Source organism: Halictus rubicundus, chromosome 1, assembly GCF_050948215.1.
Source record: "Halictus rubicundus isolate RS-2024b chromosome 1, iyHalRubi1_principal, whole genome shotgun sequence".
NCBI lineage: Eukaryota > Metazoa > Arthropoda > Insecta > Hymenoptera > Halictidae > Halictus > Halictus rubicundus.
Window position 1 is genome coordinate 17,771,830 of NC_135149.1, and position 26,706 is coordinate 17,798,535.

General features: G+C 36.0%; 2 protein-coding genes across 8 annotated transcripts; one reads left to right on the plus strand and one right to left on the minus strand.

The window, feature by feature from the left end:
- Nucleotides 1-124: 124 nt before the first annotated feature.
- LOC143355929 (mitochondrial tRNA-specific 2-thiouridylase 1) lies at nt 125-2,615 on the minus strand. Of its 4 annotated transcripts, none has more exons than XM_076791172.1 (8): nt 2,540-2,615; nt 1,907-2,102; nt 1,655-1,820; nt 1,388-1,572; nt 1,065-1,291; nt 738-905; nt 433-660; nt 125-352 (listed from the first exon to the last, which is right to left on the minus strand). In XM_076791172.1, the coding sequence occupies exons 2-8, from the start codon at nt 1,980-1,982 to the stop codon at nt 203-205; spliced, it is 1,200 nt and encodes a 399-aa protein (XP_076647287.1). In that variant the 5' UTR covers nt 1,983-2,102; nt 2,540-2,615; the 3' UTR covers nt 125-202. The 4 variants fall into 4 exon arrangements, with proteins under 4 accessions (XP_076647287.1, XP_076647295.1, XP_076647306.1 ...); XM_076791180.1 differs by lacking the exon at nt 2,540-2,615 and adding an exon at nt 2,379-2,531; XM_076791191.1 differs by lacking the exon at nt 2,540-2,615 and having other exon boundaries at nt 1,655-1,831.
- Nucleotides 2,616-2,634: 19 nt separating this feature from the next.
- On the plus strand, nt 2,635-26,667 carry Sin3a (SIN3 transcription regulator family member A). 4 transcript variants are annotated; one of them, XM_076790975.1, is made up of 18 exons: nt 2,635-3,102; nt 3,652-7,209; nt 10,967-11,259; nt 11,878-12,051; nt 12,320-12,472; nt 12,556-12,872; nt 12,953-13,193; nt 13,294-13,548; nt 13,671-14,087; nt 14,319-14,770; nt 15,388-16,109; nt 16,428-16,799; nt 17,044-17,213; nt 17,304-17,498; nt 17,773-18,051; nt 23,303-23,454; nt 23,543-23,753; nt 24,151-26,667. In XM_076790975.1, the coding sequence occupies exons 3-18, from the start codon at nt 10,987-10,989 to the stop codon at nt 24,400-24,402; spliced, it is 4,635 nt and encodes a 1,544-aa protein (XP_076647090.1). In that variant the 5' UTR covers nt 2,635-3,102; nt 3,652-7,209; nt 10,967-10,986; the 3' UTR covers nt 24,403-26,667. The 4 variants fall into 4 exon arrangements, with proteins under 4 accessions (XP_076647090.1, XP_076647106.1, XP_076647099.1 ...); XM_076790991.1 differs by having other exon boundaries at nt 17,773-17,982; nt 24,151-25,961; XM_076790984.1 differs by having other exon boundaries at nt 13,686-14,087; nt 24,151-25,961.
- Nucleotides 26,668-26,706: the final 39 nt, after the last annotated feature.

The window sequence follows — 26,706 nt, forward strand, 5'->3', positions numbered from 1 at the left end:
TAATTTCAAGTTGCTGATGATCTTCAGTTTTTTATCGATAAATTGAAAAATATATAAGGTAAAAAGTTTAATTGGATTGAATTTTAATCTTTGAGATGCAAAAAGAAATTACGGAAAGAATATCTGCACTTTCAACAATACTTTATTTTTTACAAACATAGATAAAAGCAAATCGTATTTTACAATATATTACTATACGATGTTATAGAGCAGTTTGCGTATTCTTTTCTCCTATGTTAGCATGTTGCCAATGTTCTTCTCTTGGTTTTCGACCAAGGGAAAAATATGACACTCCGGGGTACTTAATCGGGGCACTGCCTAAACATTCTTCTCCATTGTATAAAACTGCAAACTGAAATTACAATGGAAGTCTCGAGTGAAGAATGACAAATATTATTTGATATTAAAATTAATTTACAAAATGAAAAATACCTGTCCCTCTGTGATTGCTCTCAAAGGCTCGCTAAGTTTAATTATTAATTCATTGTTTAAAATCTTGTGCACTGTACAGGGTACTAAAGAATCTTTATGTTGGAAGCGAAAGTCACAATGGAATATCCTAAAATGCTGATTGAGTTCCTTTGGCTCTTTGGATATCCAATAAGGAACGTCAGTCTTCACTAGATCTGAGTACAATGCTGAATGATTTGTCCCCCGTACCTAAAAACATTAATAAATAATCGTAATCCCATTTAATACCTACTGACAACAACTTCTCTTAAATGATTTCTACATACTACGAATATAGTATTAGTCTCCACATTCTTCTTACATACAAACATCGCGTCCGAACCATTTGGAACTTTTGTTCTTTGCCCAACTGTCCAATGATGAAAACCCATATGATTTCCAATCACTTTTCCAGTCTCTAAATCTACAAAATCTCCTGGTTTTTCTGGTATATACTACGAGTATAAGAATACCTTAATTGATTGTTGAAATTGTAAATTACTGTTAGTTTTTTGAGTAAGAATGGAAACATTCAAAATGTTTTTTTTCAACAAATTTATATAACAGAAATATATGTATATTAATACATAATTGAAGTCATTATACATGTATACCTCTGATACGAAGTCTTGAAAATTTCGTTTTCCCACAAAACATATACCCATGCTTTCTTTCTTGGAAGCAACTAAATCCAGTCCAATCTCTTGGGCAATTTGTTTAACATTACATTTCAAGTAGTTTCCAAGTGGAAACATAGAGTATCGTAATGACTCTTGAGGTACCTGGCTCAGAAAGAACGTTTGATCCTTTTTTTTGTCTTCTGCCTGAAGTAGCAGAACATCTAAAAATTATTAAATGTGACACTGCATAAAAAAAGAGTGCGAATAAAATTGTATTATATTTAAAAGATATAAAAATCTAAGTAAAAAACATATACTTGTATCTGGCTTAAAATTCTCGAGGAAAGGACCAAAACTTGTTCTGACATAATGTCCAGTGGCAATGGCATCAGCTTGAAGTTCGGTGCGTGCAAATTGGAAAAATTTATCAAATTTAATGTGTCTGTTGCACAAGATATCTGGATTAGGAGTAAGACCATTCTGATACTGTTCTATTAAGTAACTAGATAATAACACGGGAGATAAAAGATTAATTCCTGAATAAGTATGAATGAATATGCAGACTTTAAAAATAGAAAAACTACCTAAAGACATTGTTCCAATATTCTTTCACAAAATTGACTTGTAAAAGAGGTATTTTTAATTTATCGCACACCCATTGTGCATGCTCATAGTCTTCCTCCGTGGTACACCTCCCAGTTTCGTCAGCAATATCCCAATTTTTCATAAACACTCCAGTAACATTGAAGCCTTTGAGAATTCTATGATTAATATTTGGGAAATATTATTGATCAACGTATACTACTAGAATCTATACTACTACATTTTCCAATTACCTTTATTTTTTAACATAAATGCTGCTATAGCACTATCGACTCCACCAGATATGGCCACAATCACTTTTTTAAACATTCTGAAACTAGTACTTTCATCAACAGTTTACAGTAATAAATTTTTATTTCATAAAGTACTTTCAACTGCAATCTTTTCTATGTATGGATCATCTCGATGACTGGTTTATTAATTCAACAGCTGCATAGAAAGATGTATTAAATAAATACGCGTGCAAATTAATATATTTCAAAAAGTAAGATTTATTATGTTATTACTACAAAGTGTACTGAAAAGTACAGTTACCTTCTCAGTACAATTACATGTTATCTTCTCAGTTAAATAAACGAGATTGTCGTTTATTGAAAACTATTTAATTTTTGATTTGTATGATGTTAAAATACAAGAAAAGAATCTCAAGAATAATCTTTGAACGTTTCGTTTGTTAGTTTTTCTATTCTTAAAAATTAATATTACTTTATTCATTTGAATAATAATATTTAAACGGAGATTTCATATTTCAAGGTTCTTATAATATTTGTATTCATACTGATTGTTACACGGACATAACTGTGAACAATAGAATTTCTAAAAGAACTTATAAAGTAAAGAATATCATAAAGGTTAAAAGAAAATACCAGATCGATCACGTGGTCTCGTGTATTTACGTGCTTCAGAGAGGATATCAGTTGGCTTCTGTTCCGCTGAGTGCAGCACTATCGTTTGAGCAAAAGTTGAACGAATAAATTGCGTTATACAATCCTGCCAAAAACAAACGTTAATAAAACTGCGAATACAATTACACATTACGAAAAAGATTGAATGAAATTTTGGTAAAAAATATCGAGAAAGAAACGACAGATAAGATTTCAAATCGTTTGATTTTTTCCCGCCAAAAGTATGGGATGGAAATCGGCGCTGCGTAAGTGAAGAGCGCGATGGCGCTCTTCGCATTTTTGGCATAACAGCAGAGCAGAGGCCTGTAGAGGAGCGCGATCGCGTTCATCAGTACTGATCAGTACTCGAACGGTTAATAAAAAAACAGGGTATACTCGATGAAATATTGTGTGTATAAAAGCTTTCTATGATATATACGTATACATGTTGAGTCTGGGACTATTTGTATAGTTCAGTGTTTGAATATCTCATAAGGATAATCTAACTACTTTAAATTTTACATCATTAAAATATTATATTTAAGGTAAAGTTCCATTTAAGTACCTCAATAGTATTTGTATTAAGGTATTTATCTACGTGTCCATTTGAGAGTTTCTCTCGAGAGTAACTACCACATTGTATGTCCACTGAGCAACTTCGAGAATTTTTCAATTTCATTATCAAACGCAGTGTCCATTTGCAAGAAATACTCTCGAGAGCAACTCGAGAAAGTTTTACTCTCGGATGGACATGTACCTTTATGGTAGTCTTATAATGAAACTTAAAAATTGTATGTATAAGTATTTAAATATTGAAAACATCTTGTAGTTGTCTACACCATCAAGTATGGAGTTTTATAAAGAAATTTCATAGACCTCTTTGTAAATTTGTAGGCCCTATAAAAAGATAACACACTGTACAATCCAAGTTTTATAAAAATTCCATTTATAATGAACAAACGATATAGATTTTATTAATCATATATAAAATTCATACATTAGTGCACACATGATATTTAAATATTTAAGTTCAAATACTTAAGTATCAATATAATTAAATTTTTAATTCATGGAAAAATATAAATTTTGTGCAGAGGAATGGATTTTGAGGAGCAGTATAGAGAATTAAAGAAAAAGATAGAAGATTTACCTCCTTGACATCCTAGATTGCATCCCTTCTCAGAGAGGACTGGATTAGGGATGATTTAAATGGTTGAGCAAGTCGAAAGTATAACTAAACCAACGCTGAACAATCATGAAAAACCATAAAAAATTTTTACGCAACGTAGATGATAAGGAGATTATGACAGGCTCTAAGGTGACTTAACTGCTAAATACAATTTCCATTTGGCCACTATTCCAGCTGGTTGTATTGCTAAAGTACAGGGAGAGAGAATATGGAAAGCCACGCGAGCACAAGAGCCTCTAAACGAGAATCTTAAATTGTTTGGACGAACACTTTACTAAGAACTACAAGAATGTAATTAACTAATTCTACCATCAATTCTGTTAAGGAGTATATTAATTACTTAACCACTAGTTCGATCGACGAACAATTAAAATTCTTTTCGTTGTGAAATAAATATTTAAGTATAAAAAAATGTGAATCTGCTACCCTTTTTTACAAAAAAAAATAAAATAAAATAAGACTGCTGTCTGTAACACATCTATCTTAATCATGGACATGTTAATAATAAACACATCTTCTGTGGCAGTAAGTTTACAATCCTTTTAACCAAGTTCTTTTTGCTGTTCATTTATTGCCACATCTTATACATTTAGTCTCGTATTTGATAGCACACATTTTAAATCAGAATAATTTTTTTATAAATGGTCCGAGCGACTTCAGTTTTCCTGCCAAGTTAGTTCAATTAGTTAAGATGATATGAAATGAAGATTTTGAAAAAATTGTGTTTAGCCTGAATTACGATATTACAACTTCTAAGCGAATTAATTAATTTCGATGAAATTTTCAGCATGTATATAACTTATATGAATCTACAACGCACATTTTTTAAATTTACATTACATATCATCTAGTTTGGCAAAAACACTAAAGTGGTTTGGCCCATTTATAAAAATGTTATTCTAATTTAAAGTATGAAGTGAGACTGTCTGTATATACAGTATTATTAAGCAGTGTTTTAGTCGCGTTATATGGGAATGTACGGTACTACACGTTTCTGTATTATTCAAATAGACATTGAAATTGTACGAAGAAAATCCGTGTATTCGAAAGCATAAAAATTTGACGAATGAGTCGCACTCCCAGATTCGAGCCTCGCGCGTAGGTCGATGCCCGAAAATTCTCGGCCAATCGACGAGCGGCTCTCTACTCGGGAACCAGTCAAGCACGTTGACAGATATGCAACGGCTGCTCGCAGGAGGTTGCATATTTCGAATGGCAATTTATAGTGCGCAGAGCAACGTATCGCGTGCTAGTTCCGTCCATAGGATCAGACGAAATTCCGAAGACGATCCTCTGGTTTTTGAAGAAATGCGCGTTCTCGGTGCAAGTGCAACCCATTTTGCGCAGTTTCCATGACCCAGATTACGATGGGGAGTTCGCTCGCCTTTCGGAACAGCTGTTGGCCGCGCGAACATGTCGGCCGCGGGGAAACGCTTGGATATTTCGTGGACTGCGCGCGCCTCTTGGCGGCGAAGCCGCCACAATTTCCAGGGCCGTACCAACAACCGACAGATTAGGCGCCACGCGATTCTTCAATTTCATCGACGCGATGCGACGACTTTCTTCCGAAGATGTCTGGCACTGTAGTTTCCTCGTGCGATTCCCCGCGACACCGCGGACTTTTCTCGAGTGAAAAACACGGAGACCGTTTCGGAGCGAACGAAATATAATTCGTTTCGTGAAAACGACTCGCCGAAATAGTATTGCACGTGATTTTCTATGTATCATGCTGACTGGCTCCAGAGTGTCGGTTTTTCGAGTTTTTTTCGTTTCACACAGTGTTCGCAGAAAATGTTTCGCGCTGTTATTCAAGTTCGCATGGATTTCCATGCATCTCGTTCTGACCGTGTCAAATCACCGTCTACTATGGCGTAATTAAAATTCCATATGCTGTGAGAACTACGATAGTGCACCAACGAGCAGAACTCCCGAACTTGTGTGTAGCTCCATAAGTTATTTATCAGTGTATTACTATTAAACATGACTTAACGAAATGCTCTGGTGCGAGATCATTCGAACGAACGTTTGACGGCGTGTTATTCAAGACTTGTGCTATTTGTATCGATAGATAGAACATTTTTCAGAATGTTCGCTCGTTCGCGTAACGAGCACCGCGAATTTTTACGATAACGCGTGCATACGAGAGAAAAAAAAACGAAACGAAAAGGAGAGGAGAAGAGACAATGGTGAAATAAATAATGGAAATTCGTGGTTTTTCGAAATCGTAACGTGCAAAGTGTTGTCAGCGATCGTCCGGGGGAGCGTGGTCTCGGCGACAGCGGTAGAAAAATACAATTCCGACAGGCTCACGCGTGCGTAATTATCATGTTAATACGTTCACGAACGATTGCCCCCTAAGCGATTTACATTCCGAGTGATTCCGGGCGACCTAAGTTTGGTTAGAAGCCTCTGCGTAGCGTTCGCGTCGAAGGAGTGACCTGTGGCGAAAAGATACCGCGTAATAATCGATGCACAATTTTAATGAAAGTTCCGAATGAGAGAAAAGTCTGCTCGGCGAGGGCCTGTGCGTGTCACGTATATACGAGTATACGCTTTGCAGGAGGTACCCGAGTGGTTGGTAACAGAGACGCTTAGCGGATGAATACGGTCCTGCGCGATCCCCTCCACCTTCCTCATCCCGCTATACGACCAGTCAGTTCCTTGTTTGCCATACAAAATCCAATAGTTTGCCTTGTACCTCGAGAGTGCGAGTATGCCTTTTGCATTTACCTTTTTTCCCGTTGGAAAAAGTGCGGTAATCCATTCGAGATACTCGCGAAAATGTGCATTTTATTAAGTTTGTTTACACACACGACGAGATTCCGACGGCACTGAGAACGAGACCCGGGGAAAGAGAGAGCATAGTGAATTCCTGTCGCGAGCACAGGCCGACCGGCCCGTTAAGGCTTCGTCGATTTTTTGGTCGTGAAAAAACAACGGAGCCGAAGCTTTTGTGCGGAAAGTCAGTTCGGACCCGCCGCGAAATAGGACCGATTTAGAGCGGGCGAGGTGGTGTGAGTGCCGAGAGGTGTACCTCGAGGTGGTTCCTTTGTAGAAGGAACACCGCAGGACGATTATTTTCACTGGAGCTCACGGGAAAATGTGTTATGTATTTACGTGGAATATTGCGTAACGTCGAGGGCCGGGAAGTGTTTGGAAACGTGCAACACTGACAAACCTCGCTTCGACGACTTCACGGGACGGCCTGTGTGCGCGTCCGTGCAGCTGGCTTTACCGGCTCTATTTCGTCCCTCTGCCCCAGCGAAATCCCCTCGCGAGGCTCGACACCGCGATCGAAATTTTACCAAGAAAGAAATACCGACGACCGACCTATCTCCTCCACCGAAGGGCACAACTTTCATCGGCGATTCACCATTTCACCTCGACCACTTGCTCCTGGACACCTCTTCTCTCGATATCACCCTGATGCAAGGACGTTCAACTTCTTTTCAGATGGAAATTGGTATGTACACATCTTGCACTAGGCTGCTGCATACAAATATCTATTTCCTTTGATCAACCAGACCCATATAGATTCTCTTGAATAGGACTTAATATATTTCGACCTGAAGGCTTGATGTAACTTTTTTTTTCTTCTGTTTGGCTGAGTGCTAAAGTTTCCCATGGATTTTCGTTTGCTAAAAATTATTTATTTCATCAATTACATGGTTCCTATTGATTTTCATAGTACTTGGAAACCACTGTTATTTTTTATTCAGTGAATAGACACTCAGTTCCCAAAGCCAGTGTGTTTTAAGTTTACTTTTTTTATTCTTCTTCTTCTTAAAAAAAAATGACATTTCACAAGTTTTCCGATTTTTGTTTGCCACTTACAAGGGTGAAATGATTTTTTTTTTAATTCCTTAGTTTTAATATAGCAACAAAAGAATTGATATCAAATGCAATTTATTTCTTATTTTGAAAAACAATAATATCCACTACAAGATCTCTCTTTTATATAATGAAATGGTATACCTTTCATCCTTACTAACAACTCCCAAATTATACCGTAACTTTGAAAACTAAGGCTTAATATACTCTGGTTTACGGTACAGACATGGATTTTTAAGCATTCGAAAAATTGGAATTATTTTCATTTAAAAACCATCCTGCATAGGTTCAAATCTGTATGGTAACTTTTTCAAACATGTCACAAGTTCATTTTTTACAATATTCATGATTTTGCCAATTTATGGAGTTCGTACATCGTAGTTACACGTATCTTCAATTTCTTTTGACAATAAAATAGTTTGCTCGAGCTAGCTAACACATAAGAACTAATTATTCTTATTACTGAGAACATATAATGTCTGAACAAGATTGTCTATTGCTTTCAGGGAACAATGACGATCGCAAGATGTATTGAGAATCTATTGAAATTTTTGCACTTGTTCATTATACCTTTCGAGTAGGAGCATCAGCCTTGCCCTCTCAAAACACGATGATAAAAGTTGTCGTTCTGCTAATGCATAAAACTTTAAGAAAGGTTTTCTTTTACTTTTTATTCAGCAAGACAAGTAAATTTCTTTTTAATTTCTGTCATTCTAGTTCTATACATGAAACTATAAAATTGCGTCAACATTTCTGAAGTAATTATTATACACAAGAGGCAGCTTTCTTCTTCTGCGGTCCATCTTCGTAAGGCATGTTTCTCATATTCAAGTTCTTTCGAGAAACATACACTTCTTAGAAAATAATAGAATGGACTAGGACTGGATCTTGAAAAGTACTGCAGACACGTTGCAGGGAATCTTCATCTTCTTTCAGTCCTATATAGTGATTGCAAATTAAATGATGTTTGTGTCACGACATAGGAATCTCGCATCTCATCTTCACCTATTAAATATCTGTTTCAAATTTTTCTTTCTAAGTTGGTGACACTATATCTGTGCAAGGTCATGATAAACTATTATATGGACACGCATTATATAGCTACAGAAGCAATAGGTTATAATTATTTTTATATAAAGCTTATATTACTATACAGACTTTAAAAACATGATTTCCATTCCTTACATCTCTATATCTTCTGAATTATGCTCAAGAAAATATTATACATATATAAACATTAAAAGGAATAACCTTCGATGCGCAGAATATTGTAAAATTAGTATAGTATATCCAACAATATTCAAGTACAAATATGAATAAAGCAGAATTATATTCTGGTCAGAACTATATTTATTTATACGTATAAAATAGATTGATCAGCTTATGGACACAAATAATGCATAATATCAATCAAATGTGTGTACAAGCAAAATCGAATCATTGATAAATACCATATATTTAAAATGTACATTTATTTTGTGTAGATCTACAGTATACATTATGTTTATTTATAGTATATAATCTTATATCTCATAATTTCTTTTATTCAATTGCATAATGATCAAAATTTAAAATACATAAATGGATGCATGCGACAGCATGGCAAAGTAAAAATGTACAAGAACAATAAGCAATCACAGTAACAAAAATATGCAAATTTTATGTATGCATAAGCTACTGCTAACTATGTTTCATTTTCCTTGAAAGAGAATTCTGACTTTTCTCTATTTTTTTATCCATATATACTTACATATAGTATGGAGCATCTTTGATGTGAGGTTATATCACCTAAAGATCATCGAATCCACGTTTAACAAGATATCTTTTTGATTTTCCCTACAGTTTATTTGTTACAGCAAGGTTTCACATCTATATTAATTTGAAAATACAACCACGTGCACAATAACGATTTAATATTATGCAATATATATAGCAGTTGCAGGTATGAGTAATTCAATTATTTTTAACTTGAAAATGAAGCGAGAAAATGTGATCGGACACTTTTGAACATTCCGAACGAAGTTGCGATAGAAAATAATGTATGTTTAATCAAATGAAATATGCAGGCGTGGAGAATTAATTACGTGGAGTATAAACACGTTTAATATCGTCGATTCGATAGTAATTTAACCAGAAGAACAACGATCTTTAATTGGTTCACGTTCTTTTACGAAAAGAATAATAAACGTTCACCTTATGGTCGATTTTCTGATCACTTTTACGTATCTGCGGACGAGAAGTTTCTTCTACGCACGAAGTTACGGGAAAGTGCTCGCGGAGCTTCGGTTTCGTCCGACTTCTGTCAGACGAAGCGCGGCAGGTTCAAACTTTCAAAACGACTCTTCGAATTTCTGTAATAGAATCAGATTCAATTTTCAGCCGATAATTCTGAATTACGCTACGGGTCGTTTGCATGTGCCTCAGCTCGTGCGGTGCGGATGCGTCGCGTCATTTTATCGCCGTAAACGAAACAATACCGAACGCTTTCGAAGCTGTACGAGCTCTTCCGTTTGCTGTGGCGCGCCAAACATACCTACAACGATATCGCACAGCTTACGGCATCGTAGCAGACGACTATTTCAGTCAAATTGCCGACTTTTTATTGCTGTAAAATTCGACACCTTGGATGATGTTACGAAGAATAATTCGTTCTTATAAAAAAATTTAAAGACGAAAGTATTCAAACGTAACACCTTTCAATATTTTTCGAGTCACCGGAAGTAACTAATGGAATTTAAATATCGATCTTTTATTGTTTATTAAAACACTTTAAAAAGACTTTTTCAAGAGTCTCGTACGAAAACGTTCTCTTTCAACGTATTTATTTTAGTGCTGATTTTCCAATGATTCTACTCGCGAACATTTTTTTTTAATGATTACTTTCGAGTAAATTGATGACTCCACAAAATTCAAATTCAAACTTAAGAAAAAGCGATAATACTTAATCTATTCCTTGAACCGATCTTATTTTATTCTTGACTAGCGATAGCCCGAATATAATTTCGTAAATTTGTTTTGACTATAAAAATGATTGTTTTAAAGACATCTTGGTTCGAAAGATAGCTTTACTCGCGAATACACACGTGTTTATACACCTGTATAAAGTTTGACCCCTCAGTGTTCATTTACATCAGAAGTAGCAGGTGGATCAAATTTCACGTTCAAGTCGTTAAATAAATCTACACACGTACATATTATAGTAAAATTCACAGGTATCGTCAGATATTATAAATTGGATACTTTCGGTGTCTAGTACTTAGTGTTAAGCATGTATCCTAAGCGTCTATGGGTCTAAGACCGATTTATTTCGAATAAGGGGGTGTGTGGAAGAGGGGGTAAATGAGAAGGCGAAATATGCGTCTACAGGACTATTGTCTTTCGATTCGTAGTATTTCCAATGTGATCTGCGATGAAACGCGTTCGCGGGCTGGACGAGGTAGCATCACCAGCAGCAGCAACATTAAAGCACTCGTCGGTGAGTGCAGGAAGTGGCTTAGGTGGCGGAGGAGGTGGTTTGGAGTATCATTCAAGCAGTGGAATAGGCGTTGTTGTACCTGGCCAAGCAGTTCGATCAGTTACTTCGAAAGAAATGCCGGGAAGTATACAATTCGGAAGTGCCCAAGCTCAACAGCAATATCCTGGAGCAATTGTTGTGCCCACCTCGGCTCCGTCCCCCATCAAGGTGCGTTACCCGCTTCTAGTCGCAACAACTATTAAGAGAAACCGGCTAGAATTTTTTCCGTTGATTTTTTAATTTTTTTCCCGCATTTTTAACCCTTTCCTTAGTTACAACAAACTCGACCAGAGTCATTAGCAAACACAACATTTTGGCGGGGACTATAGTCAGTACACAGCAACGCTCAGGTGCTAAAAGCTGAGTAGTGACTGTAGTTATCTTTAGTAAGGAGAGGGTTCATTTTTATATTTTTTTTTATATGTCTGTATAATTGTTTCTCTCGGGATACAAATGCATAGAACCGATGCGGCGGCGAATTGAATTAATCCGCTTAAAAGTGGCCCGCCGAATTATACGTCCGCGCGGTATGCTTTTGTAATTGGCGCGTTAGTAAATTCGGTTTCGTAATGTAATTCCCACCGTTTAACGCGAGTATTTGTTTAAACAAATACGGTTCGCCGTTGTCCGAAATCTCATATCTTATTAACGCGCCACCCATCACGTTTTTTGTGTTGCAAAATTTATGGTCAATTTCGTGTTGCGTTGAGCTTAGTTTTTAATGGTTCGAGATTGCTTTGTTCGTGTCGTGGATATTTTTGCAATTGTTGTGTATGTTTTTTCCAGGGAAGTGGATCTGCAGGACTTAGTTCTACGTGTAGCAGTAGCAATGTAAATACTGGTGGAGGGTTGCATAGTGGGATAGGTGGTGGGAGTAACCATAGTATGGGTTCTCAACAACCTGCACCAGGAACACAAAGTCAAGTTCACAGCCAGCAACAGCCAACAATAAGGCACAAGGTTCATATTCGAGTAACATGTGATATGTTAATAATTTATGAATATTGAAAACTTTTCAATTTTCCAATGACTTTATGATTATTCATCTAAAGATACTTTCACAGAAATAGTATCTAAGCAGCATTGTATACAGTGACTGGAATACCAATAAGATTCACTGATTAAATAATTATTTCTATTGCTCATGCTATTTCAGCCACTGTGTTATAATATTTCTTGAATTGTCTGTAGACGGAATTTCATAGAAATTTTATTATTCCGTTTGTAGGTCCACTCTGGCAATGTAATGCCACTAGCTTCTACCCCGCCAGGCTCTAGTCTAGGTGGTGGTAGTGGGTCCCAGCAATTTCAGAGATTAAAAGTAGAGGACGCGTTATCTTACTTAGATCAAGTCAAGTACAAATTTAACGATCAGCCACAGGTATTTTTCAAACTATCAATAGAGATTTCCTGCCTGCAGAGTTTTGACCAGTTCCAATAACTATATTGTTTATTTGATTGTAGGTGTATAATGACTTCTTGGATATTATGAAAGAATTTAAGTCCCAGAGCATAGATACTCCAGGAGTTATAACACGAGTGAGTCATTTATTCAAAGGACACCCGGAGCTTATTGTTGGTTTCAACACATTTCTTCCACCTGGATACAAAATAGAGGTGCAAGCGAATGAGCAAGGATACGCATTTCAAGTATCCGTCAGTATGCCGAGTCCCACTCCTACCCTGTCGCAGCATTGCACGGTCAATGTTGGTTCGCCTCCTGTAGCGAGTCCGCCAACACAGCCAGCAAAAGCTCCTCCAGTTTTGCAGATAATGCACGGGTAAATCATTGATATTCTGTGACCTGTTTTCTTTTTTTGTGTCATTGAGAATTAATAAACATGATCTTTCCTTAAACTAGGTCTGGGAACATACACCATTCCCACATTTTAAATAATAATTCCAACAGCAGCTTAACAGTGCATGCGCCATCGCCTCCACCAGTGCAGACGTATAACAATTCACATGTTAGCGCTGCACAAGCTCAGGCTGTGAGCCAAGCGTTAAGTCAGGCCCAAGATGGTATACCCACCAGCGGGCAGACACAACAGAGCCAGCCAGTTGAATTCAACCATGCAATCAATTATGTTAATAAAATCAAGGTTTGCATTCAACCAAGAGAATAAACCAATGATATAATATATATATATATATATATATAAAACATTTATCTTATCTCGGAAAACTTTTTTGATACTTTAGAACCGTTTCCAAGGCCAACCGGACAAATACAAACGATTCCTGGAAATTTTACACACTTATCAGAAAGAGCAACGTAACTTAAAAGAATCTGGGCACATGGGCGGCACGAGTGGGTCCGGTGGAGCGGGTGGTGCGAAGCACTTGACAGAAGCAGAGGTTTACAGCCAAGTTGCCAAACTGTTCGAGAACCAGGAGGACTTGCTCGCAGAGTTTGGTCAATTTTTGCCGGATGCCACCAATCAGCAGAGCTCACTGGTGAGTGACACAGAACAAGCAATGCTCACAGCAAGGACAACTCAGAAATCTGAGGCGTCCATGCTGTGATTAACATTTTTTCGAATACTACTTCTATACCGGCGAACTCTGATTGGTATTAGTCTGTTATGTTTCAGAGTAACAAGACTGCTACTGTTAACGATCACACCACAATCGTGAAGAAACCTATGGGCCCCAAGCCACCCTACAACAACTCGGGAAACATTTCTCGAGAACTTCGCGAGTCTAGCGGCACTGGCACAGTAGAACGAGAAAGTCGCGACCATAGGGATCGTGAACGAGAACGGGACAGATCCGGTGTGCGGGATATCAACAGTGTCCAGAAATTCGTACACAACACGGGACAGCTGAAGAGGAGTCCGTCGTTCTTGCCCTCTGTAACGGCCGGCAATTCTCACCACATACAACACGGCCCACCTCCCCTGAAGAAGCATAAAGTGTCGTCCATGCGCGAATGCGTTACCATAGCAGAGGCTGGGAAATATGGCAGTCTGAACGACTACGCGTTCTTCGACAAGGTTGGTAATTCCCATTTCAAAATATTTCTATTTCATTTAAAATTTTGATAGTCACAGATCATTTCAAGAAAAGAAAAAATATATATATATATTTTATCTTGAAAATCTCAATAGAAATTTACCTTAGCGCTAAAATATTTAAATCGGATATAAAACAGTTCTTATATATATTTAGACTACTGTGTGTGGCATTGAACGCAGGATATCTTGGAATATGAATGTACTTTCTAGGTTCGGAAAGCGTTAAGGTCTCAAGAAGTGTACGACAATTTTCTAAGGTGCCTGGTCCTGTTTAACCAAGAAATAGTTTCCAAGTCTGAATTGGTGCAGCTGGTCACGCCGTTTCTTGGTCGTTTCCCTGAGCTCCTGCGCTGGTTCAAAGATTTCCTGGGTCATTTGCCCGAGTCTTCTACCACGGCTACGACCAATGCGTCCAGCAATATGAATGTCGAAGCGCTACCAAATAACGTTGTTAGGAGTCACCAAGACCGTCCTCAAGGTGATCTGGCCATGGAGATCGACTATGCGGCATGCAAACGTCTAGGGGCGTCGTACTGCGCGTTACCAAAGTCTTACGTTCAACCAAAGTGTACAGGAAGAACGCAGTTGTGTAAAGAGGTTCTCAACGATACATGGGTGTCGTTTCCAACTTGGTCCGAAGACAGTACATTTGTAACATCGAGGTTTGTGTCTCTGTTGTCGTTCGCAGGGTGTTCAGCATTCGTATTCGATCATAAAAATATATTACCACTTTTCCCTCTTTTATGTTCTCCTCACACTTCTCGTTTACGAGAAGAAACACTGGCTAGCACATGTGTGAACACCTTGTGTATTAGGGTGGCCCTTAACTATAGGGGTAAAAAAAATTTGTTTGTGATTTTTTTGATCTCACTCTTCTAAATTGTGATTTGGAAGCAATCGGACAACAGGAACTCGTGCCACATTTGCGCTAAAGTCCTAAAATTTTTATGATTTCATGTCGTTTTCAAAGATAATTGTTTTTCATTATTTTGGAAATAACGTTGCCTCCAGAAATATATACAAAATCGTTAAATTTGATTTGCCATTAAATGCAGCATCTGACAAGGGGAGACACACCGATGAAATTTATGTGTGAGGTAGTTCTCGCAAAAATATTTGCAACGTATTTGGCACGCATCATTTTCCCATCAAGTGTCACAATGTAGGTGTGTGAGACCAGAAACAATCAAAAGTTAAAAAATAAGGACCACCCTACTGTATGCGCTTGCATCCATGGTCAATGGGTGGTTCCCATAATTTGTTAATGTAATTGATATAGGAAAACCCAATACGAGGAATTTATATACCGTTGCGAGGACGAGAGATTCGAACTGGATGGCGTAATAGAAACAAATGCGTCCACGATCAGGGTACTCGAGGGTGTCCACAAGAAAATGAGTAGGATGAGTCAGGAGGAGCTCCAAAAGTTCAAGCTCGACGATTGCCTTGGTGGTTGTTCTCCTACGATTCATCAAAGAGCCCTGAAGAGGATATACGGCGACAAGGCTGCCGATATCATAGAAGGCCTTAAGAGGAATCCCGTAGTGGCAGTACCTGTGGTTCTTCGGCGACTAAAAAGTAAAGAGGAGGAATGGCGGGAGGCTCAAAAAGGTTTTAACAAAATCTGGAGAGAACAGAACGAGAAATACTACCTGAAATCTCTGGATCATCAGGGGATCAACTTCAAGCAGAGCGACGTGAAAGCGCTGAGGTCTAAAAGTTTATTTAATGAAATCGAGACATTGTACGACGAGAGACACGAGCAGGTGGACGATGGTACCGGAGACGGGCAAAACAACAGCGGTCCACACCTTGTGCTACCCTATAAGGACAAATCTGTCCTGGACGATGCAGCTAATCTTCTAATTCATCACGTGAAGCGTCAGACGGCCATCCACAAAGAAGACAAGCAACGAATAAAGCTTTTATTGAAGCATTTTATACCCGATCTTTTCTTTCATCCACGTCAAGAACTCAGCGACGATGAAAGAGACGAAGATGGTAAGTCGAGTATTTTTTCTCAATTTTTTTGTGTATCTTCTGCTCGAAGATTAAAATCTGAAAAGTACTAGGCGAGTCGAAATGGTTCATTTTGTCTATTTTACTGTTACTAAAGTTATAAAGATGCTTTTGTGAGAGATTTTTCAACAAATTCATTCGTTTCGATACATGCTATAATAAAAGCTATATCAAATACTGTGGAAAGTATTTTTGTAATTTTTACAAGGAATTCAAAATGAGCCACTTTGGAGCTTGTAATATTAAGCAAATGTATTTGTATAAAAAAATCATGGCACGTGACTCGTATTGTTGTAATAGATGAAAAAGAAGACTTGAATGTGGCAGCGTGTAGCAATTCTCAATCAGTGACAATGAACGCTTCGCCGTTGGGTGGTGGCCTCCAAGCGAATAGGAATAAGGCGCCGGTGTCTCCGATTCCGTCTTCCACGTCGATTAAAACCGAACCAGACATTAAATTACCTATCCATGCCTTGTCGAACGATCCTGATGAAGCGTACACGCTCTTCATGGGCAGTAACAATTGGTACCTTTTCTTGAGGTTACACCATATCCTCTGTGAAAGATTGACTAAAATGTACGAGAGGGCTGTCGCTCTTGCTGATGAGGAATCGCGGTACAAACAGCAGCGTAAAGAGAGCACAGCTGTTGCTTTAAGATTAAAACCTAAAAGTAAGTGATACACTGTTCCTTTGTGTGTACAAGTACAGTAGAATACTCCATAACGCGATCATAATAATAGTAATACTATTTTTATCTAATACAACAAAGCAATAAAAAGAATCAGAGTAAATATTTGGTTTCCGAGAGGTTTGCTATAGAACTTAGTTGGTCAATATCTATTGCGTTATCGAGGGTTCTGCTCTGGATATATTATTTTATGTATTTCTAAATTAATATAATGAATCTGACACAGATGAAATTGAAATAGACGATTACTATCCTGCATTTTTGGATATGGTTAAAAATGTCCTAGACGGCAATATGGAGAGCACGGCGTACGAAGATACCTTGCGAGAAATGTTCGGTATTCACGCGTATATTGCCTTCACGTTAGACAAAGTTGTAACATACGCTGTGAGACAAGTGAGTATACATTTTTATATTTTTCATTTGTGCAAAAGTATGTTTTGCTTGGGGGACGTTAATCTTTACACGGAACTGTGAAATGTTTAGTTGCAGCATTTAGTTTCGGATCCTATATGCCAACAATGTATGGAACTGTTCCAACGAGAACAACGACAACCAAAAGAAAGCAATGGTGCGGGTGGTTTATGTGCTACCGCGTACATGAGACTTGGTGCAGAAATGGCGTATCAACGTAAAGCTGAGAAAGCCATGGCAGACGAGAATTGTTTTAAAATATACATAGTAAGTATTATAAGGGCCAATTTTAATTCTCTTCAAATAATTATTTTTCGTTTTTTTTTCAAATTTAATCTTTATGCAAGAAATCGAGTACACATTTTCATGTTTCCTTCTGACAACTTTCTATGTTCTTTCGATTTATAAACTAGAAATCGATGCCAGAAATTTTCAATGTAAAATTTTTAATTTAGCAGTATGCGTTGCATGAGACTAAGCTTCTAAAAAGATATTGTTCGATAGATGCTTGTTGCGAAGGTGTAATCTTTTGCTGTTACAGTATAAGAAGGACTGTAAAATGACAATGGAATTATTGGATACGGAAGGTGATGAGGCGATGGACAACAGTTGTAGGGAAAGGGAAAGGGAAGGAGTTACAGTATCTGAAAAATGGTCTACGTATGTTGAGAGGTTTTCTGCTCCAGCTGGTCAGACTAGTCCGAAAGACACCCCCACCTTAACAGACAATGAGCCGACAACCAATCATCCTGTGAGTAACGACCAGGCAGCAAGGGGGGGGAGGGGCAGAAAGCGCAAGAACACTGACATTAGCAAGAAGGTATAGGATCCACATCCCTTTTCATAAATCATTGCCAACGTTGAAGTTTACGTTCATTCGTAATTTGATGTCTGTGATTGGAGTTGTACCGTTGCCATTCAGTGTACAACTAAATGTTCCAAAGAACGAAAGTTTCTTATCAAAACTTTCTTCTCTGTATTATTTCATGTGATCGTTATTCGATACGGAGGGAGGTATTCGTGCGTGAACGTTTTAAATCGCAGTCAGGTACTATTCCAGAGAATTAGTCTTCAAGAGTATCTTTGTTGACTTCCTTACAAACAAACAAAATAGAAGAATATTTTAGGAACCAAACAATGTTGCAGCAGGCATATATATGTATATGTATATATGTGTGTATGTATATTTATACGGTTGTTTGCTAATACGAGAAAGCTACGTGGTCATGATCTGCTATCACCAACGCTTTATTATGCGAATGGGGTCAGAGCACTGGTTCACATACTTGTCGTTGCATAGAGATCGCAAAAGTTTGTATACATATAAACAGAATGAACTAATATTCTTTTAATCGCAGAAAATGAAAAACTGAAGGTCATATATATTTATTTTCGTAATATTTAAGGAGATAAGAGAAGTACATGATTTCCATCTCAGTGCGTCCAACGTGGTGCTGTAAATTAAGTGAAAATTCTCGAAAAATAGTGCACTACACAAACGAAATCCCCCATTCTTTATTCTATATAATATATTCGCTCACACTTTTGGTGTGTTTGCTACACCATTAGACGTTATATGACAAATTATAAATTATATTTCTATATTTTAAATATCGACTTATAATAGGACAACGATATCTGAGTAGTAATTCTTTCAAATCTCCAACACTGAAGATTGTCAAGAGCATTCGCAAACCGCTGTTGTTGTATCAATCGTCGATTTTCTGTAATTGCTTTGCTTCATCGTTTTTTTTTTGTACGATGTGAACAGCTAGGTTGACTTGTTGGTTCGTGTAATCATTCATCAGGATTTTCTTTTCGATGTGGTGATATTTTCTTTTATTCGGAGTCTTTATCGTTACGCTTTTAGGGTATTTCAAAGAAAATAAACGTTTTGATGGTGAACGCACGTTGTTTGAACTGACGGTAACAGAAAGTTCTATGTTTCTTGTTTTTTTTTGGTCTATTTAAATTTTATCTTAATTTTAATATTTATTTATCTCGTGGTTATTCAAGGACGTTTTTGTTTCTTCTATATTTATATTTTCAAAAAGGATTTTATTCATGATGATATACAAGGAATCACAGAAGCTTTCAAAGCTTACAAAAAATGTAGAAATTTCAAGATTCATTGAAAATGACTTGCTTTCATGTTGAAAACATGATCGGCGTGAAGTGAATTAGTCGGGTCAACGAAGTGAGAACAAGGAAAATTTTATGTGTACATTAATCTATTGTCCATTAACGTACTATCTCCGTACTTGCCCACCTCGCGCGTTTCATTAGAAGAACAGAGGCTAAAGCTAAACTAGAAGGTGTAGTTGTGGGATGAACTAGTAGTGACGAAAAACGTGTAACATGGATCGAAAAATGTACAAACAGAACAGGAGAGGGGACACGGCATACACAAATGAAGTCATACGAGTAGTGCCATAATGAATTGTAAAAAGAGAAGAAAAGAATTATATTAGTTTAAATGAACGTAACATTTGATATCGGTCAATTCTTAAGGTTTCTTTCATTTTCATTACACTTATTAATTATAACTAGATAAGATCGTAATTCCTAGAATTTATAAATGAGATAGAATTTAAAAAGGAATGTAAATATTTGATATAAATTTGTACATATGTTTTTTGATACGCAAACATAGGTCGACTGGTAGTGTACATCACGAATTTGTAAAATTCTACTATTCACTGTCATATTCGGATCGTTAGTGAAGCCTTTGGAAATGTAATATGGATATCGGCTAGCGAGCACATATTACATCCACGCCACATTCTGTCCATACAGTAGTTCCAGCCATTACGGTCGTTCATCTTTCCTCAGCCCAACAAAATTTCTCATTGGAAACAACAAACGTGAAAAGAGGATGCATAATTACCATGGCACAAAAACGTTCTCAATGCATTTCGAGCACATCCAAACGGATGAGACATACTTTCTCATGGATATCTGATAAGATCGTTATCTTTCAATTAGGGTATGTTAACAGAACATTTAACACGTTGGCGACCAATCTAGTAACCACAAAAAATACTATAAAATCAAAGTGACTTATTTAATGACACAAAACATTAACAAATGTTTTTATATATTAACAACTCAACGCTCAATGTATCAGTGCAAACATTAACTGTTAAAATTACACAAATAATTTTGCTATGGGCAGTCACTGTGTTAAATCGTCTAGATCTTAGGTGTTAGAAGCCATTTCTTGAAATGGTCATACATGAGTTTCGACCGAATTGAAGTTATTAGTCTTGGGGTATAAAAATTAGTGAAATATTCTCTGTTGCATTCTCAGGACCAAGTTCACTGGTTTAAGGAATGTAACGGTGACAACTAAAACTGGAAATACTGTATCATGGCGTGGATCAAGCGTGTTCCTGGCTCAAACTGTTACACTATTGTGAATCATGTATTATAACACTTTGCTGTGTATATATTAATGTAATAAGTAGCGAAGCAAAGGTTATACACTGTAGCATGTAAATAGAGAGTCATTTGTATCTTTTATTTCATTCGCAGCTTTGTTTGTGGCACGTAACAGTATAAAACGTCGATATCTTATTGGAGATAGTTCGAATATTTGCCAAAGGTTTCACGGTTTCAGCTCACTTTCGGTTTAATGCTGTTGCTTTTGCACAAAAAGGTCTTTTCCAGTACCCCTGAGTGAATTTTCATTTGTATAATTTTATATTCCCCCTTGAGGGAACGGTACGGAATACTATCCTGGAGGAGGTACCAAATTATTTTCAGTGATAAGAATTGTTACTAATTAAAAAGTTAGCTGGTGTGTCTGCCTCGGTTTCGACGTCGTAATTTTTATTGAAACGATCATTCATTGCTTGTTCTAGGTTTCGACGATTTGTGAGCTTGTCGATTTCATGGTTGAAAATGTGTTTTTTTTTAAACAAAACCTTTGTCACGTTTAACAAATTGCATTAGGAGTTGTTTTTAATGAGTCATTTGGTAATGTCTTGCTAATTTTATTGTTTGACGTCGAGATGTGTTTTTTTATATTTTATTAGGCGACAGATGCTCCGTTTCTTAGTTTCTCTTCGTTATTACATACATTTTTGTGACTAGAGTGGATTTTCGGATGCCAGTGTTCGCAATGTTGTTTCCGACATTGAGAAAAAGATAACACCATCGTATTTTGTACAAAATGTAAACATGCATTTTTCTCACAAAGTTCTGCATTACGGAATTTTAAGCGCTATATATATATAGATATACATAGAAACAGAAAGAGAGAGAGAGAGAGAGAGTTCTACACGTACCACCGTACGTGTAATTTATATATATTTTTCGTTCGTTTAAACAGTCGAATACGTTTTTATTAGATAACGTGGCACAAAGTTTCATTAATTTAACGATATACATATGCATATATGTAATTGTCGCCACAGATCATCTGATTTAAACGTTTACTGTGACAACTTGTAATATAGTTTCATCTGAGACACTATGAGGTCGAATGTGCAGACAGATTTTATGTGATTGTTATAAGCTCATATCTCCGTTTTCACTTTACGCAGTGAATTTTAAACTCTATATATATATATAAGACATATATATATATACATACATATATATATATATTTTGTAACTGTAATCTGTATATGAAACAAATATACATATAATGATAGATAACAATAATATTGTATAGAAGAGAGATATTGAAATACATGAACAATGCTTTTAAACATTATTGTCTAACATCATTTTGTACCACTAAATTTATTACTTTGATTCTCCATTTTTTATGAAAAAACAAAATAAATAAAAGTTCTTTGCCTGTGCTGTTTACAAGAAAAAAACAACAACAAAGAACATGAAAGTGAACAGAGAATATTTTTTTATTATTATTACATTTAAATATTTGACAATCATAAGCATTTAATTCAGATGTCGAAATTTTATGTTTATCCTCATGTGATTTTTGTTTGGTTTTAGATATTTTATTATTTAGCTCTGATTTGTTCTGCTTATTATAGTTTCAATATTTTGTCGTTTGTTTGGGTATTGAGAGTAATATATCTCTTTTCTAACACATCTATACTTGAGAAATAGTCAAGACCACAGCTTCATATTATTAAACGATTTAACCAGAATTATGTTGATACTTTTTCTCTTTTTTTATGCTTTTCATACTCATATGTTCATTGGTCATGTAGAAGTGCACATGTGTCATAAATTGAAGGCAACAAAATTATTTCATCTTGTGCTTTGCATTAATTTTATTAATGTGATGCGACCATTGTTTTATTATTGTTCAATGTTATTGGTATTGATGCTACAGTTAGCATCGTAGCATAATTAATTCGTAGCATACTTATACATAAAATGCAGAATTATTCATATAATACCGATAATATATTAAAAAATAGTAAAACAATATACAGCCAATTTTGTTGGAATTATTGTCTTAAATATTCTTGCTTTTTACACAGAGAATTACCTGTATAAACAATGACAATTTTATTTTGATTCATCGAACATATCCTTCTGACCTATCCAAGTAATTCCAAATTAATTATTAGTAAATTTGATTTATAGAATGCAACTTTATTGATGTTTATGTGATGAAGTATTTACTATTGTGCAATTCAAGTCGCACAATAGCAAGTAGAATTTATAAAAAAAAAAGTAATAATAGTAGACTCAGAAATAAATAAATATTATAGCTCCCATTTTTATTTGAACTTCTTTTATGTTCCAACTAATACTTGGTTATTTCTATATAGAGGAGAAAAATATTTCTCTTAAACTCTACTGTTTATTTTCGTAATTCTTCTGGATTTTATCATTTTACATTCGATTAATTTTTATTACTTGCAGAAAAGGAACATGAAATGATGCTTAAAAGCATAAAACAAAATATTTGCACAATGCTGTAACAAATTTATAAAAAGTTGTGCCATGATAAGATTTTTACATTAAGTATATTATATATAGTACTAATTTTACATTATAGTGTGGCGGATAATGTTATCAATATTTGTATTTGCGAATTAAAATCCTTTCCTTTTAGAAAAAATAACATGAAACGATTGTTGTAGATGGATGGGAATGGTTGGAGTTCTTTAGGCAGAATCTTGGCAGGACGTAAGCCTGTATTTCTATATCGTAATGTAAGACAGTGGAGGAAAAGGGCTGCAAGAATGATGTCAGCATCTATATCTAACACCAATAATCCTGACAAGGGTGCGGAGTAAGTATTGATCAATGTATTGATTCATACAGTCTTTTATCTTGATTTTAAAAAACTTTTTTCGCTAATCATTCCTTTCGTGTTCCAGACCATCTGATAAAGACAAAGCACTTGACTCTGTGGATGCACTTCTCAAACGACCTGCTGGTTTAAGATTAGCAGATTCTGGGGATACGTCTGATATTATTAACTCCGATGAAACTCAGTGCAGATTCAATCCCAAAAGTTACCAAATGCTTTATGTTGCTAGTAAGGAAGCATTTCTTTACAAACGGAACTCGTTCAGTCGTGCAAGAGAGGTAAATTTGATCATTGCATTCTCTAATTTCTAATTACTGCAACTTTATTATGAAACTTAGTGTTTTCAAAGCTATTTTGGAAATTATTTAAGATAAAAATTCACTTCCGTTTTTATCAACATCAGAAGGGGGCAATTGAGCAATCCCTTAGTAGAATTGTGCGAGAACCCGAAAATGTCAGGTCGGAACGGGACAACAATTTTATTCGAGTTCGAGACGGGTTCTCAAAAATTTTGGACTCTCTAATATTTCGGAATTCCCAAGTACTTTTGGGTTCTGGGACACTTTTATCTTTTAGTCTTTTTTTTTTTAATAAACTCCAAATTGTGATAAAATAGTATATTTTTCTAGATAAATGGAAATATTATTCAACGTACCGTTTTTTTCTCTTTGATAGTGTCATCCAGCAGTGACGAAACACTTGAATTCAAAGTTTCACCAGTGGCTGGCGTCTTGGGCGTCGAAAAACGTGGCGGACATACAGCACCGGTTATGTCAAGACTGGTTAATGGGTCGTTACGAGAATTTAATCCCTCACAAGACACGAGTGATCACAGACAATGACCAAACTAGATCACCGTACCGACAATACAATCGTTATCGAGTCGAACGTTTGCAACCCGATCTTTTGACAGAACCATGTGTATAATCTTACATCCCTTATAATTTCTTTACTATTCTTTGAGAATATATGATTAATACTGAGAGCTCGTTTCGATAATCTCGTACTCGTGGAAACTTCTTTGTTAATAATTAGATAAGAGATATAATTCGCGAATCCAGGGCAAAAATGAGACTGATTCTTGGCCCGCATTTCGCGTTCACGATCCACTATAGAACGTCTTGTTTTGCCGATGGAGACCACCGTGGACGAAGACAGTTAGTGAAGTGGTCACGAAAGAATCATTATTCTTTGTTACACACTCATTGTATTCGACTGCGACAAAATAACGTTCGGTTCTTTAATTGTACAGGTACGAATAAATGATACGATGCCAGTGGAAATATCGCTGACTCGTTAAATTGCTATTTATATACAGATTTACAAAGATTCACTATAGTTATAAATAATGAAATTCGCGGATTGAACGTTGAGAACGATAGACGTACGCGATATTTCCAGTTGTATCGGATATAAGCTTGTGATCAGGTAATGTAAGATGGTTAAACGTAACGTTTCTTTTCTACAACGACTCATTTACCATCATATTAGGTACGCATACTTCAAGTAGGATTTTACATAAGAGAGTAAAGTTAGAAGAAAACTTTTGATACTTTATGTAATCTTAAACAATTTAGACAGGATATTATACTATCTTAAAGTAATTATTGTGCGTAAGTGCAGATCGCTGATTCACTCAGTTTTATTTCATCAGATATTTTATTTTTATACATTTGCGAGATTCTCACTAAAAGTATTAGATTACGTTGTCAATTGAAATTTTTATTCATAGCGAAGCAGGAAAGAGTTTGAACAGATAATCGAATGCGTGTTTAAGCGCGGATCAAAGCAACTTATTGAAAATTGTATACATTGTTGAAACAATAAAAATTTTAAGAAATCTTTTCTGTACAGGATATAGCATAATAGTCTTTGCGGTTTTTCTGGCAATGGAGAAAAAAAATTGTTGTCCGAAGCACTGTATGTACAAAACAGTTTTCGTTAGAAGTTTTTAATAACTTACTTCTCTTATTTTATCGCGGACTAATTGAAATCTCTCTCCATGTAAAAAAGTTAGTTATACATGAATTGTATCTATGGATACATACTTGTACATATATATGTATGTGCATGTGTGTATGAATGAGCTATCAAGTGAGTGCACATATACGTATATACGCATAGAAGGACGAGAATAAAACGCTAGGCCTTATTTTTTACCTGATCTTTAGGCTACTTGGTAAAACGATGAAAAAGGAAAAATTGTAAAATGTTAAATATTGTAGCGGTGTTCCTGTACAGTGCAAAGGTGTTGACAACATCGAACGTTCGATGTTAAATTGGTACAAGGCATTGATTCACCACGCACGAGGGTACATGGCGCGAGTTCTAATTTTTATGTTATTCTTATTATCTTAGGTATATATTTTTTACTGATTCACTTTTATTTGTATATCGCTATAAATGATATATATATACATATACCGTATATGTATATATAGATACATACCAATCTGACAAAAAATACAGTTTTTTAATATTATGAATATATCTTTTGTCAATGTTAAATTTTCTGTTCGTTGATCCTGTGCGTGAAAGAGAATGTTTGTTAAACTGAACAGGAAGTTCGTGCGTGGTAATGGAAGAAAGTATAACACTCCTTTGTAACATTCAGACTGCGTGCAGTCGTTGCCACAATCCGGAAACACGAATCAGCTTTTTGCACCGATTCAACCACAACGCTTCACACATTCTGGCAAACTATAAGGTTTCAAACACACTGACGGATAATAATGTAAGCATCAGGTTGCTGTACACATTCTTATCCTAATTATACAGATTTCATTGGAGCCTTCACGTCTCTGTTTTTGCGAATAATTTTGAGAAGATGCTGTTACACGTACGCGTGTGTGTCGTGTATCATCTACATGCACAAAACACAGACACAAAACACACCTACTCGTTCACTCGATCACTGTGCCGCTCAGTTATGCAATATACACTGCAGTTGTACATTAAAACCTGTGTATCTTAACAAAAGGAGAACAAAGAAAAGAGAGACGCGGTCTTCCGATGCTCGACTACTTGTGACTATTGATGATAGTGTATTTTATCAAGAAATTGCTAATTTTAAAAAGTGTATGTCCGTGTATCAAAAGTGAATGTACAGGCAATTTTATTACTCGAGATAATAATTTAATGTTGATATATTTTGCACAAATCATTATTAATATTAATAAATAATTAATATTATCACTGTTGTATCATTCTATTCTATTGTATGTGTAATCT

Coding starts and splice junctions, on each gene's coding strand:
- LOC143355929 (XM_076791172.1), bottom strand. CDS start 1,982: ATGTTTAAAAAAGTGATTGTGGCCATATCTGGTGGAGTCGATAGTGCT. Junction 1,292..1,387: donor GAATTTTAAGCCAGATACAA/GTATATGTTTTT, acceptor AATAATTTTTAG/ATGTTCTGCTACTTCAGGCA. Junction 353..432: donor GAGCAATCACAGAGGGACAG/GTATTTTTCATT, acceptor TTGTAATTTCAG/TTTGCAGTTTTATACAATGG.
- Sin3a (XM_076790975.1), top strand. CDS start 10,987: ATGAAACGCGTTCGCGGGCTGGACGAGGTAGCATCACCAGCAGCAGCA. Junction 11,260..11,877: donor CGGCTCCGTCCCCCATCAAG/GTGCGTTACCCG, acceptor TGTTTTTTCCAG/GGAAGTGGATCTGCAGGACT. Junction 12,473..12,555: donor AATTTAACGATCAGCCACAG/GTATTTTTCAAA, acceptor ATTTGATTGTAG/GTGTATAATGACTTCTTGGA.